The sequence below is a fragment of the Physeter macrocephalus genome, unplaced genomic scaffold (genome assembly GCF_002837175.3).
Source record: "Physeter macrocephalus isolate SW-GA unplaced genomic scaffold, ASM283717v5 random_537, whole genome shotgun sequence".
In the NCBI taxonomy this organism is placed as follows: domain Eukaryota; kingdom Metazoa; phylum Chordata; class Mammalia; order Artiodactyla; family Physeteridae; genus Physeter; species Physeter macrocephalus.
This window is the reverse complement of record NW_021145961.1, coordinates 17,860-28,552: the sequence shown is the minus strand read 5'-3', so window position 1 is coordinate 28,552 and position 10,693 is coordinate 17,860. Positions and strand designations below refer to the sequence as shown.

Here is a 10,693-nt window from a genome sequence, read left to right as displayed (position 1 = left end):
CTTACCAATTAACTTTTCTCTTTGTTAAACACCCAGAAGCATCTGTAGTCACAGAAACATAGTTTGGCTTCTTTTAAAAGGCTGTCTAGCACAATTAGAGGATTTCGTGATCTCCCAGGGGCAAGGACTGCGGGTTTATCCTTCCCTGTATCTCCAGCATCTCTAGGAAAATGCTCAACCTGGGCTTGTCTCATGGGAGGGAAGCGGGGAAGGGAGTGGGTTCAAAGCGAAGTTCATGGTAAAGGACTCTTCTCTTCAGGTGAGCTGCTCTGTAATAATGCGCACAGGGCAATTACATTCTGTTGTGCAGTTATTAAATTGGGGAGGAAACAAATATAATAAACTGTAGACATTTGTAAGGAGGTTAAAAATAAAATTAAAGTGGAGGGTGAAAATAAAATCGATAACCTCAGGTTTCCCGGAGCCTGCCTGAAAAGACGTCCTGGAAGAGCTGAGGGTAAATTTGTGCTGAGAAATTAATACCAGGGATGGGATGCAGGCTGCGAGGAACCAAAGGGGCAAAGGGAACGCTGCCTTCCCAGAGCTGCTAGCCCGTTGCAGGCGCGCAGCCTAAGTAAGGAGGTGGTCAAGAGTCTGGGAGCGTGGGTTCGAGTCCTGACTTCACCTCTCCCAGCAACTGACACGCCTTCATTCTCTGCGGGTAAGACGGGGGCAAACGACCAGAGCCACCCGTCACAAGCACGCCCGAGGATCACAGAGGCCCTATGGGTAAAGTGCCTAGTACAGGAGATGCCCGGTGTGAGTGTTCCATAAACGTTATAGCTATTCCAAGTTTTAACTTGCTTTTATGGTACCAGTTCTTAAAGGAATTGGAAGCAGCGAGTGGAAAAGCTCCGTTAAATAAAAAGAGGGGAGCAAGAGGGCCCTGCCCATGACAGATTAGATGTCCGTGGAAAAGGAGACCAGAAGGAAAAGGGAGGAACCCCTAGAAAGAGGTTGTAAAATGTACGTAGGAGGGTCCCTCCATTTAAAAGAAAAAAAAAAAAATCTCCGCGTAGATGCCCAATACACAGGTCTAATGAAAGTAGTAGATAATAAGTCCTAACACAGGTCTTCAAACCGGATCCGAAATAAAACCTAGCAAAGCCAAGGTGGAGTTTGGACCGGAGGATAGAGGAGGTAGGGAGTGGTGGAGGGAGGTGGCCCATTGCTTTCGGGGAGCCGCGCTGTTAATCTAGGGAGAGACGCAGCAATGGGAAAGGCGAACGCCTGTGTTATTCTTGACCCGTTGCAGACACCGTACCCAGCTTCCTCTGGGGGAGGGCTTAACTGCCCGGAAACGGAAGTCTCTTTCTTTTCCGTTCTCCTCACTTCTGCTGACTCACGGTGAGTGTTTCTCGGGCCCTACGTGGGGAGTGGGGGGCAATCCGTGGTAATCCACGGCCGCGTGACGTCTGGGGACCCCGGGCGTGGATCAGAGGTGCGGGGGGAGGAGGATGGAGTGGGATGGGGCCGGCATTTCGGGGGTGCGGGGAGGGGAAGCGGGGTAGCCGCTGGTCCCCGCATCTCATGGACTCTGACGCTTGTTTTCCCGCAGGTTCTGCCCGCGCTCTCCGCGCCTCGTCGCCATGGTGAGTACGACCCCTGCCTGGGGCCTTTCCGGGGTTGGGGGGCGAGGGGCGAGGGCAGGGGCGCCTGTGCGAGGGTCTCCCGAGCCCCGAGAGGGGCTGGTGGGCTCGACCATCCCAGAAAACGTATCTCTACAGTTGTTTCTTTTTGCTTTGTGTTGTAGCCTCGCAAAATTGAGGAAATCAAGGACTTCCTGCTCACAGCCAGGCGAAAGGACGCCAAATGTAAGTGAGGGTCTAGACGACCGAGTGGGAAGGGTCGCGTTGGCGCGTAGCCGCCCCTGCACGGGCGCTGGGCCGGGCGGCTGCTTAAGCCTGTGCGTGCGCTGTCGGGGAGCAGTGGTTTTAGCAGGTCTCGCGTAAGAAAAGCTGGTTGGCCAGTGTGTTCTCCTCTTTAGCTAACTGAACGTTTAAGAAACGTCCTAAGGTGTTTTGTTCGTGTGTGTCCTCCTATGTATGGTAGGTGCTCTGGGAAAATCTGGAAATGCGCTTTTCATAAACCCCGACTTAGTGCTGCATGTTAGGCTATGGGCTGAGGACAGGCCCTGCTCACAAGGAACTAAGTCATTTCCCTTGTACGTGTGTTAGTGTCCTAGCTTGTAAATGAAGGAAAAAGTAATTGATGTATCAGAAACATAGAACAGCGAGTTTTTGATGGATGTGTGCCAGCCCCAGCTGCCGGTGTGTTCTCTCTCACTGTGGGAGGGAATTCTGCTGGTGTGCCTTTGTTGTAGTTGAAGGAGATTTGGGGAGCTTGTGCTTTATACTAGATCTTGAACTGCTTTAATCCGGAGTCATCTTTTTTGTGCTGCTCCTTATAGCTTTCTTTCCCTCCCAGATTTGTGCTAAAGAGAAAATCGGATAACTTGTGAAAGTGGAGTACTCTTCGGGCTGACTGACTTTAAGGTGGGCTAAGGCACCAACCGTCTCTGACGCCCTGTGTCAGTGGTAGGGTGAAGCAGTGGCGTGGAGGAGAGCCTTTTAGGGAGTTCACAGGGCTTCAGGAAGAGTCATGTTTGTGTCCCCTTTACCTGAAACAGGTTGTTGCTTTTGATCCCCTGGTGCTGTGTGAACTGGTGACCACCTGTGGGAACAAGTAGCATCTGGTGGGAATGTCTGTCCTGACGGGTGGTGGGGACCGCGGGTGACAGTGCGCTTGTGTTTTTGTATATACTGTGGTGCACAAAGGAAATGTATCAGGTCGGCCTTAGTCCAGGCCAGGGAATTTGCTGTCACTGCCTGGGTTCAGATCCCAGCTCTACCAGCAGGTAGCTGTCCTTAGCAAGGTAAACACAACCCCACTGTTTTCTTTCTGTTGAAGAGGGGGTGATGACATCTGTCTCCTAGGACTGGTGCAAGGATCAGATCAGATGATCTGTTAGAGACTTTAGCACCTTGAGCAAGTGACACCAAATCCATCAGCTTGCTTTGCATTTTAATTCTGTTTGGGAGCTTGATTTTAGACCGTGACCTGTGAGGGTAGGGGTCACCTTCCCCCGGATATGATAGGGTGCTCAGTGTTTTTTGAATAAACTTTTAAATTTTTCTTTATAGTTTTAATTGTAAAATAAACATAAAATTTTTTGGTGTGCAGTTTACTGGCTTTGAGAATGTTCATATTGTAGTGCAACCATCCTTTTCCAGAAATTTTCATCTTGCAAAACTGAAACTCTGTAACCCATTAAACAATAGGTCTCCATTCTCTCCCTCCAAGCCCTGGCCACCACATTCCACTTTGTCTCTGTCAGTTTGACTCTTCTAGGTGTCTCATGTAAGTGAAATCATCTGGTATTTGTCCTTTCATGACTGGCTTACTTTATTTAGCATGTTATCTTCAAAATTCATCCATGTTGGAGAATTTGTTGGGATTTCCTCCTTAACACTAAATAATCCATTGTGTGGACATGGCCACATTTTGTTTATCCATCCATCCATGGACATTTGGGTGGTTTCTGCCTTTGGCTCTTGTGAATAATGTTGCTGTGAACGTTGTACAAACATCTCTTGTTGCTGCTTTCTGTGCTTTTGAGTATATTCCTGTAAGTAGAATTGCTGCATCATATGATGTTGAATAAACATCTTTAAGAGATGCATCTGCCTTATCTTGCGAGGGTTCAGTTAGCTTATAGGTGTACAGTAGTTACTAGGGATGACGCAGTATACTTAGCTTTGGGAGGACTGTTAAGATAGCAGAATAGGTTGGTTTGAGTAAATATCATCGTGCCTGATTTATTAAAACGTGAGCCAAGGCAACCAGTGCCTTGGGCAGGGCCACAGAGCTTCTGCTTCCTGTGACACGTCCTACCCCTTTAGCAGTTATTGGCAGAGATGGAGCTGTGGGTTGTGAGTCCAAGTTAACGGTGCTGTAGAAGTCGGAACGAGGTGCCTGAATGAGTAACCTGGGAAGCGGATGTCTTCCTGCCGCCAGAGTAGGTGCCGGCCTCATAAAAATGCATTGATGGTTGTACATAACCAGACTGTTTGCTAAATTTCAAACCTTGCACTGTTGAATTTTGAGCACACTTGGGGCTCTTTATTGTCTGAGCTGTGTTCCTGAGATAGAATTTTAAAGCAATAAAGAGCCCAGAAAATGTGTTCTGCTCAAATTTGAGGGAAAGCTTCAGTAGATGCTCCTTATGTCGGAGGGCGGTCCTGAAGGAAGAGCCTTAGCATCGCCCCCGATGGCATCCCATATGCAGTTATTTCTAGAAGAGTGGTGGAAAGTTCTTGATCTCAGCAGATAGTCCATCTCCTTACTTTATGAACTACTTTCATCCCTTAAAAAAATAATAATAATAAGATGGACACAGGATGTTTTAAGATGTGTTCAGTGTACCAGATACTACCTGTGTTTTAAATATAAACATTAAGCTCCAGGTTCTTGAGTATTAATGTAAGAGAAATGAACATTTCTGACATTTTAAAATACTGAGCTCAGAGGAGGGCGGGGGCGTCTTGTTTTCTGTTTGAACAGAGGGGCGGTGGAGGGAGGGAAGCACAGCTGTCACACGTGCCACTTCCTGCAGAACTATAAAGCAGGTGGACCGTGCGCCCTCTCTTTTCTGTGGTACAGTTTAATCGTTCATTCTGGTCTCTGATAGCGGTCAAGATCAAGAAAAATAAGGATAATGTGAAGTTTAAAGTTCGATGTAGCAGGTACCTTTACACCTTGGTCATCACAGACAAAGAGAAGGCAGAGAAGCTGAAGCAGTCCCTGCCCCCAGGTGAGTGAGGCGGAAACCCCTGGGGAGGGGGAACAACCTGGAATGTGGAGGGTCCCTGTATCACCATCTTGTTTCTTGACTTCTCCCCAGAATGAGGAAAGTCCATTCTGTGGTTTGTCTAAGTATCTGCTTTTGCTGTGGGTGTAGTGCAAGGAATATGTGTGGTTGTCAGAGGTTAGATCCCGTACCAGAAATCGCTTCCGTGGCCAGAGGAAAGGTTGTTTCACCCCCTTCAGTGCTTTCCTAATGCAGCATCGTAACAGCTGATGCTTATTCTATGTCACTCATTTCATCCTCACCACAGCCCTACAAGGTAGGTAGGTGCTGGTATATTGATGACCCCCATTTTTATAGGTTGAGAGACTTACTAAATACAACAGGCCATGAGCATAGGTTAGTTAAGCATAGGGGCCTGTCCTGGTGGTGGAAGGCTCAAAAGGGCAGCTGGGAGGAAACTGCCCCAGGAGCCCAGAGGGGTTCTGAAGGCTGCTTCACAGTGAGAAGTCAGCCGGCACCACCTGCCTTTGTAAGCCTAACGGGAACATCTTCAGAAAGGCTGAGAGAGGGCACGTTTTCATTATCAAACACTAACTGTTAATGTTTTAAGTAAAACTGTCCTGGTGGGCTTAATTTCTGAGCTTTGCGAGCCCTCTTTAGCTTAAGTACAAAATCCAGACAAGCAGTAGTAACTCAAATAAAATGAATAATCTTCTGAATGGCTTACTTTTGGTGTCTCTTTTCCTCTAGGTTTGGCAGTGAAGGAGCTGAAATGAATCACGCACACTGATTTGAACTGTATTAAAATTTTTAAAATTCTCAAAATGGCCTTTGTCTTTGAGGATGGGGGGTGTGCGTGTTACTTGGAATGGCTTCTGGTGGGAATAGGATGGGGGTCCTGGTTGCTGCATCCCCAATCTTGGGCTGTGGTCCCAGCGGACAAATAAAGCCATCTTTTTTTTTTTTTTTTTTTTAAGCCTAAGTTTGAAAATAAGTAGATGGAAATAGGCAGTTAAAAGAACCAATTATTGGTGGAAGTGAAGCCAGTCTGCACTCATGAGATGTAAAAGTCATTTAGGTAAAATGAGCTCCCTGGTCATGAAAATGATAGATAAAAGGAGGAGTTGATTAGCCTTCTTGGAAATAGCAGTAAATGAAGCCGTCTCTTCATCAGGAGGTGGTGGCGCTTTTGTGTCTGCCATGTTGAAATATTTCTTGGTGCGGAGGTGGATGGGTGATTCCCTCCCCTCCCTCGACTAAGACACTTGTGTTCTCAGGCACAGGAATGAAAATTCACTCTTGTGTGTTTCCTAAGTGCTACTCAAGATTAAGTGGAGCTCGGGAGTGCTACTTGGTGCCGTGAGATGAGCGCAGATGAGAGGACAGTTTAGATGAGGGGCTCTGAGAAGGAGCCTGTGAGCTAAGCATGGAGATGAGTGGATGTTAGCCCAGCGAAAGGAGCCCCTGGAACCCCAAGACCAGTCTGATATCCAGTTGACATTTAAAGGGAGGAGCCAGAGATCTGACCCCAGACCTTGAGACAGTCAGTGGTGGGTGTGAGGATAGGACACGCTGCTCAGACAGGTGCGTGAAGGCCCAAATCCCAACGTGAGTAGGGGTGTAGGTCCCAGCCAGGCCTGGCTCCTTGGGGATCCAGTCCTGCTTCCACTACTTGCTGACTTGAATGATCTTGAGAAACTACCTCAGCTCCCCCTGCGCCAGTTAACCAATCCCAGGGAGGACTCCAAACAGGAAACAGTCAAGCACAGATGGGGCAATACTTAGAAGGCAAAATCGCCTTCAGCAGTGGGCGTTGGTCCCTGTGGCCAGCGAGTGTCTGCACGGTGGCAGGGCAGTTCGCTGACATGCACCCCTCCTGCCTCATGGAAGGCCCCCATCCCTTCGCCACAGAGAGCAGTATGGAGGGCCGAGTGTTTTAGGAGGCACACATTTTTAAGCAGGGAAAGTAATTCATTGAGCTTGAAATGAGAGTTCCCACACAGGTGACAATGACGAGCCCAGCACAGGTCCTGTGGGCTCATTACCCTTTGGCCAGGAAGTATTCCCCAGCCCGAGGACCAGTCTCCGGCAGCTGAGTGGGGGTCGCCAGGGTGCTTTTCCCAGTACTCAAGTTCCCAGCAGGTTATGGCAAGTACCCATTGCAGTGGTTTCAGAGTCCAGTGAGCTACGATCGAGGTTAGGGTCTTTCTTGGCACGGGTGTGCGGGCACACCACGAGGTGGCGCCAAACTACGGCAAATGAGCGCCGGCGTCCCGGGAAGGTCTGGCCGAGGTTTACAGTGAGATCTACGCCCAAGTACCCAAGTGCCTGAGATCGTTAGTAGGCTTTTTTTCCTATAAGAATTCGAGGCATGTGAGGTCCTTTTTCAATCTAGTCCTGAGGAGTTCGGGTTTTGTTTCCTCCGGCACAAGGGCCCTCGGGCGCTCAGTAGTTGTCGACAGACCCAGATGGGGCGCCTCCAGCGGCTTCCAGTCTTGCCCGCCCTTTCATTGGTTCAGCTTCCCAGGAAGAGGACGGGTTTACCACTTGGGCTCCCTTTGTCCCAGCACATTTTGCAGAGACCAGCCCCAGTTCCTAGGATACAAACCCTGCAGGCATTTGTCTAGAGAAGGCATCCTTTCATGCTGTGGTTCTCAGCCCTAGCCTGTGCCTGCCAGTCATTTAGGGCACTTTTTAAAAGTTCGCTGAGGCCAGGGCTGATTCCAGAGATTCTGCGTAAGTTGGTTTGATCCATCGGTATGTGTTCAAGCCCTCTGGTGCCCAGGGCCGACACTGCCTTGCTGAGGTCAGCCGGTCAGCTTGGGTGAGCTTGTTCCCGCCACGCCAGATGAATGGGGAGCTGCGTGGGCAAGAGGGCTGTTCGACCCCCTTAACGAGGCCCTGGGAGGTCTCACGTTTCTCTTCTGCTTCTCTGCTTCACTGGCGTCCCGTCTAGGTCAGCAGGCCTCCGGGGAAGCAGCTAGAAAGGTCACTGTCTAGCTGGGTGCAGACCGGCCCAGCAGGTTTGTGTGTTCCAGGCTGCGCCCCGCGACTGCCGTGATGGCCCTGAGGGTGGGCTTGTGCAGTCAGCGTCTTCAAGTGTGGGCTGCGGGCCCACCCTCCCCGGGCCCACCCTCCCCCGACCCGTTCTGTCTCTGGGCCCAGCCCCGGCTCCAGCAAAGTCGATGCTCAGGGTACACCCCATGCCCTCGCCCTCCCTTCCCCCCTGAGGCACTTGCAGTTGCAGTAGTGACACTAATCTTCCTAGAGGAGTGCCAAATCCTCCTAACTTCCGGGTCCTTGTGGCAGGGATCAGCAGCTGCAGCCAGAGCTGTTGACAAAGTGGGGGGAGGGGAACGTGTATGTGGCACCAGGCGGTGCCTATCCCGGAGGCCCCGGGGCTGCGTGGGGGCTGCGTGATCATGCTGGTTATCAGCGCCACCGAGGGCCCTACGAAACCGCCTCCCATGTGCGGTCTGGCCCGGGCCTACCTTGACAACTTCTTTCTCTCTCTTTTTAAAAATACCTTTATTTTGGGAAATTCCCCGGCAGTCCAGTGGTTAGGACTCAGCCTTCACTGCCCGGGGCCGGTTTCGATCCCTGTTTGGAGAACTAAATATATCTATATATATGTATATATATAAATTATATATATACATATATATATTTTTAAGTAAGGCTGAGATAGAATTTACAGTGAAATTCACCCTTCTTGGTATGCAGCTCTCTGTACTTTGACAAACGTGTACAGTTGTGTAACCAACCCTGCAATCCAGAGAGAATATTCCCACCTCCCCAAAGTTCCCTCTTGCACCCCAGCCCCTGGCAGCCTGCCACTGATCTGTTTCTGTCGGTGCAGTGTGCCAGCCTCTCCTTCTTGTCGCTCCCCTCACTCCGGGCTTTGCCTTTACTGATTCCACTCCGTCCCCTGCGGCCTTGGTCCCTGACCTCACAGTGTAGTGTCCCCCTGCTCCGAATCCATCCTCCCCCAGGACGCTGGGAGTTAACTCCTCCTCATCCTTCAGCTCTCACCTCACGTGTCATTTTTCAGGAAATGTCCCCCCCGCCCCCACGACTCCGTCCCGATTCACACACCGACACCGGGCTCTTGAAAGCACTTTGGCGGGGGCGGGGGTGCTGGTCGGGGCTGGGGTTGTAGTTAATCACTGAGTGGGATAAAGGCTGCCTCCCCTCACCTGTTAAACTTTTCATGCAGGCAGGAACGTGTGTTTTTCTCATCACCGTATTCCCTAGAACAGAGAAGGTGCTCAATCAAAATTTGTTGAATTAATGAAAGGAAACCCCAGTGACAGGAACGGTGCTCTCCAGCTTCTGTGCCTCAGCTTTGGGCCTGCGCAGATCGGACGGCCGCAGTCAGGCTCAGGGAACCTTGACCCGGACCGCGACCTCCCGGAGGAGAGAGAGGTCTCGACCACAGAACAGGACTCCGTCTCCCAGCCCTGGATCTCTGATAGGGGAAGGGGCGTGTGTGGGCTCTCCCCCTCTAGCAGCCACGCGTGTTTGGTGGAGTTTCACCCGCATCCACCCTGTTCCCCAAGCCAGAAACCTAGAAGCCTCTCCCGGGTCTCTGTTCTCACCGGTGTCTCTACCCCCCTCGCTACCACCTCTCAGACTGTCTGCAACTCAAGCCTGATCCCTTCAGGACCCCTTAACCGCCCCACACCCACCTCACCGACCTCAGGCGGCCCTTTACCCTGCCCTGGACCTTGTCCCAAGCCTTCCCCCTCCTTCCCGCCCCGCGCGTCCCGCAGTCACGACACGCGTTTCGGGTCGCAGGACCGCGCGTCCTTCCGCGAGGCTCTGTCGGATCCGGGACTGCCCCCACCGCATCCCCCGCATCCTGACGCGCTGACCCTGCTCTGCTTTTCTCCACAACATCGCTAACCTAGCACGCTGTCCGTCTTCACGTGGGTACTGCTACCACCTGCCGCTAGACTGCGATCCCCTCCCAGCCAGAGCTTCCATCCGCTTTTGTTCACGGACAGAACAGTGCCTGGCACGTAGTAGGCGCTCAGTAAACTTGTGTTCTCGACGGTAGTAGGCGCTCAGTAAACTTGTGTTCTCGACGGTTCTGGCGTCTCCCTGGGATGTCCGGGGCCCTTCCCGGCTCTCCCGGTGCCCCTCCCCTTCCCTCCCCTCCCCTCAGGACAATTCCAGGGTCTCTCCGCAGGGGGCCCGCCCCGTCCCGCCACGTCCCTCCGGCTGGTAAGAATCGGTTGCTTCTCTTAACCCCCGCCCGGGGCTTTCCAGGCGGCACCCGTTAGTTGTTTGGGCAGATGGGCTGGGCGCTCCCGGGCCAGGGCCATGCCTTTGAACCCACGTGGCTTACAGAGTGAATGCTCAATCACGGTTGAGAGTGAATACGGAACTAGTGACCCAGGACTGGGTCCCTTCCTTCCCAAATCTGTCAGTTCGCTACCCTCTAAGAGCGCTAGGAACGGCCGGCCTCGCCGCCCGCGGCACTCATAGACCCTCTACATGCTTGCTTTGCTGAGAAGTGACCAGAAGCCCGGGGACCTAGAGAGTGCTGTTCAGAGACAGATTCGGAAGCCTTCTGGGGGCTGTTTCCACTTCTCCTTGCACCTCTTTCGCCCGTGGGGCCAGGACAGATTCCAGGCCAAAAACACGCTTCAGGCTCTTCGGTGTGACCCCTTGCAGCCGGAGGGTGAGCACAGGCCGAGGAGCACCCCCCAACCCCGGAGGGGGCGGGGAGGGCCCGCGCGCCCAGGGGGCGGGGCCTAGTCCCGGGCGAGGCGGGGTCGGGGTGGGCCCGGGGCGGGGCCTAGTCCCGGGCGAGGCGGGGTCGGGGTGGGCTCGGGGCGGGGCGGGCGGGCGCGCGTCCCGGGCCGGGCGGTGGGCTGC

General features: G+C 52.3%; 1 protein-coding gene across 2 annotated transcripts; it reads left to right on the top strand.

Annotated features, from left to right (window-relative positions):
* Window positions 1–1,274: 1,274 nt before the first annotated feature.
* Window positions 1,275–5,635, top strand: RPL38 (ribosomal protein L38). Of its 2 annotated transcripts, none has more exons than XM_007118909.3 (5): window positions 1,275–1,347; window positions 1,559–1,592; window positions 1,754–1,814; window positions 4,691–4,813; window positions 5,561–5,635. In XM_007118909.3, the coding sequence occupies exons 2-5, from the start codon at window positions 1,590–1,592 to the stop codon at window positions 5,584–5,586; spliced, it is 213 nt and encodes a 70-aa protein (XP_007118971.1). In that variant the 5' UTR covers window positions 1,275–1,347; window positions 1,559–1,589; the 3' UTR covers window positions 5,587–5,635. The 2 variants fall into 2 exon arrangements, with proteins under 2 accessions (XP_007118971.1, XP_007118972.1); XM_007118910.3 differs by having other exon boundaries at window positions 1,344–1,441.
* Window positions 5,636–10,693: the final 5,058 nt, after the last annotated feature.

Coding starts and splice junctions, on each gene's coding strand:
- RPL38 (XM_007118909.3), top strand. Junction 1,815..4,690: donor CAGGCGAAAGGACGCCAAAT/GTAAGTGAGGGT, acceptor GGTCTCTGATAG/CGGTCAAGATCAAGAAAAAT. Junction 4,814..5,560: donor GAAGCAGTCCCTGCCCCCAG/GTGAGTGAGGCG, acceptor CTTTTCCTCTAG/GTTTGGCAGTGAAGGAGCTG.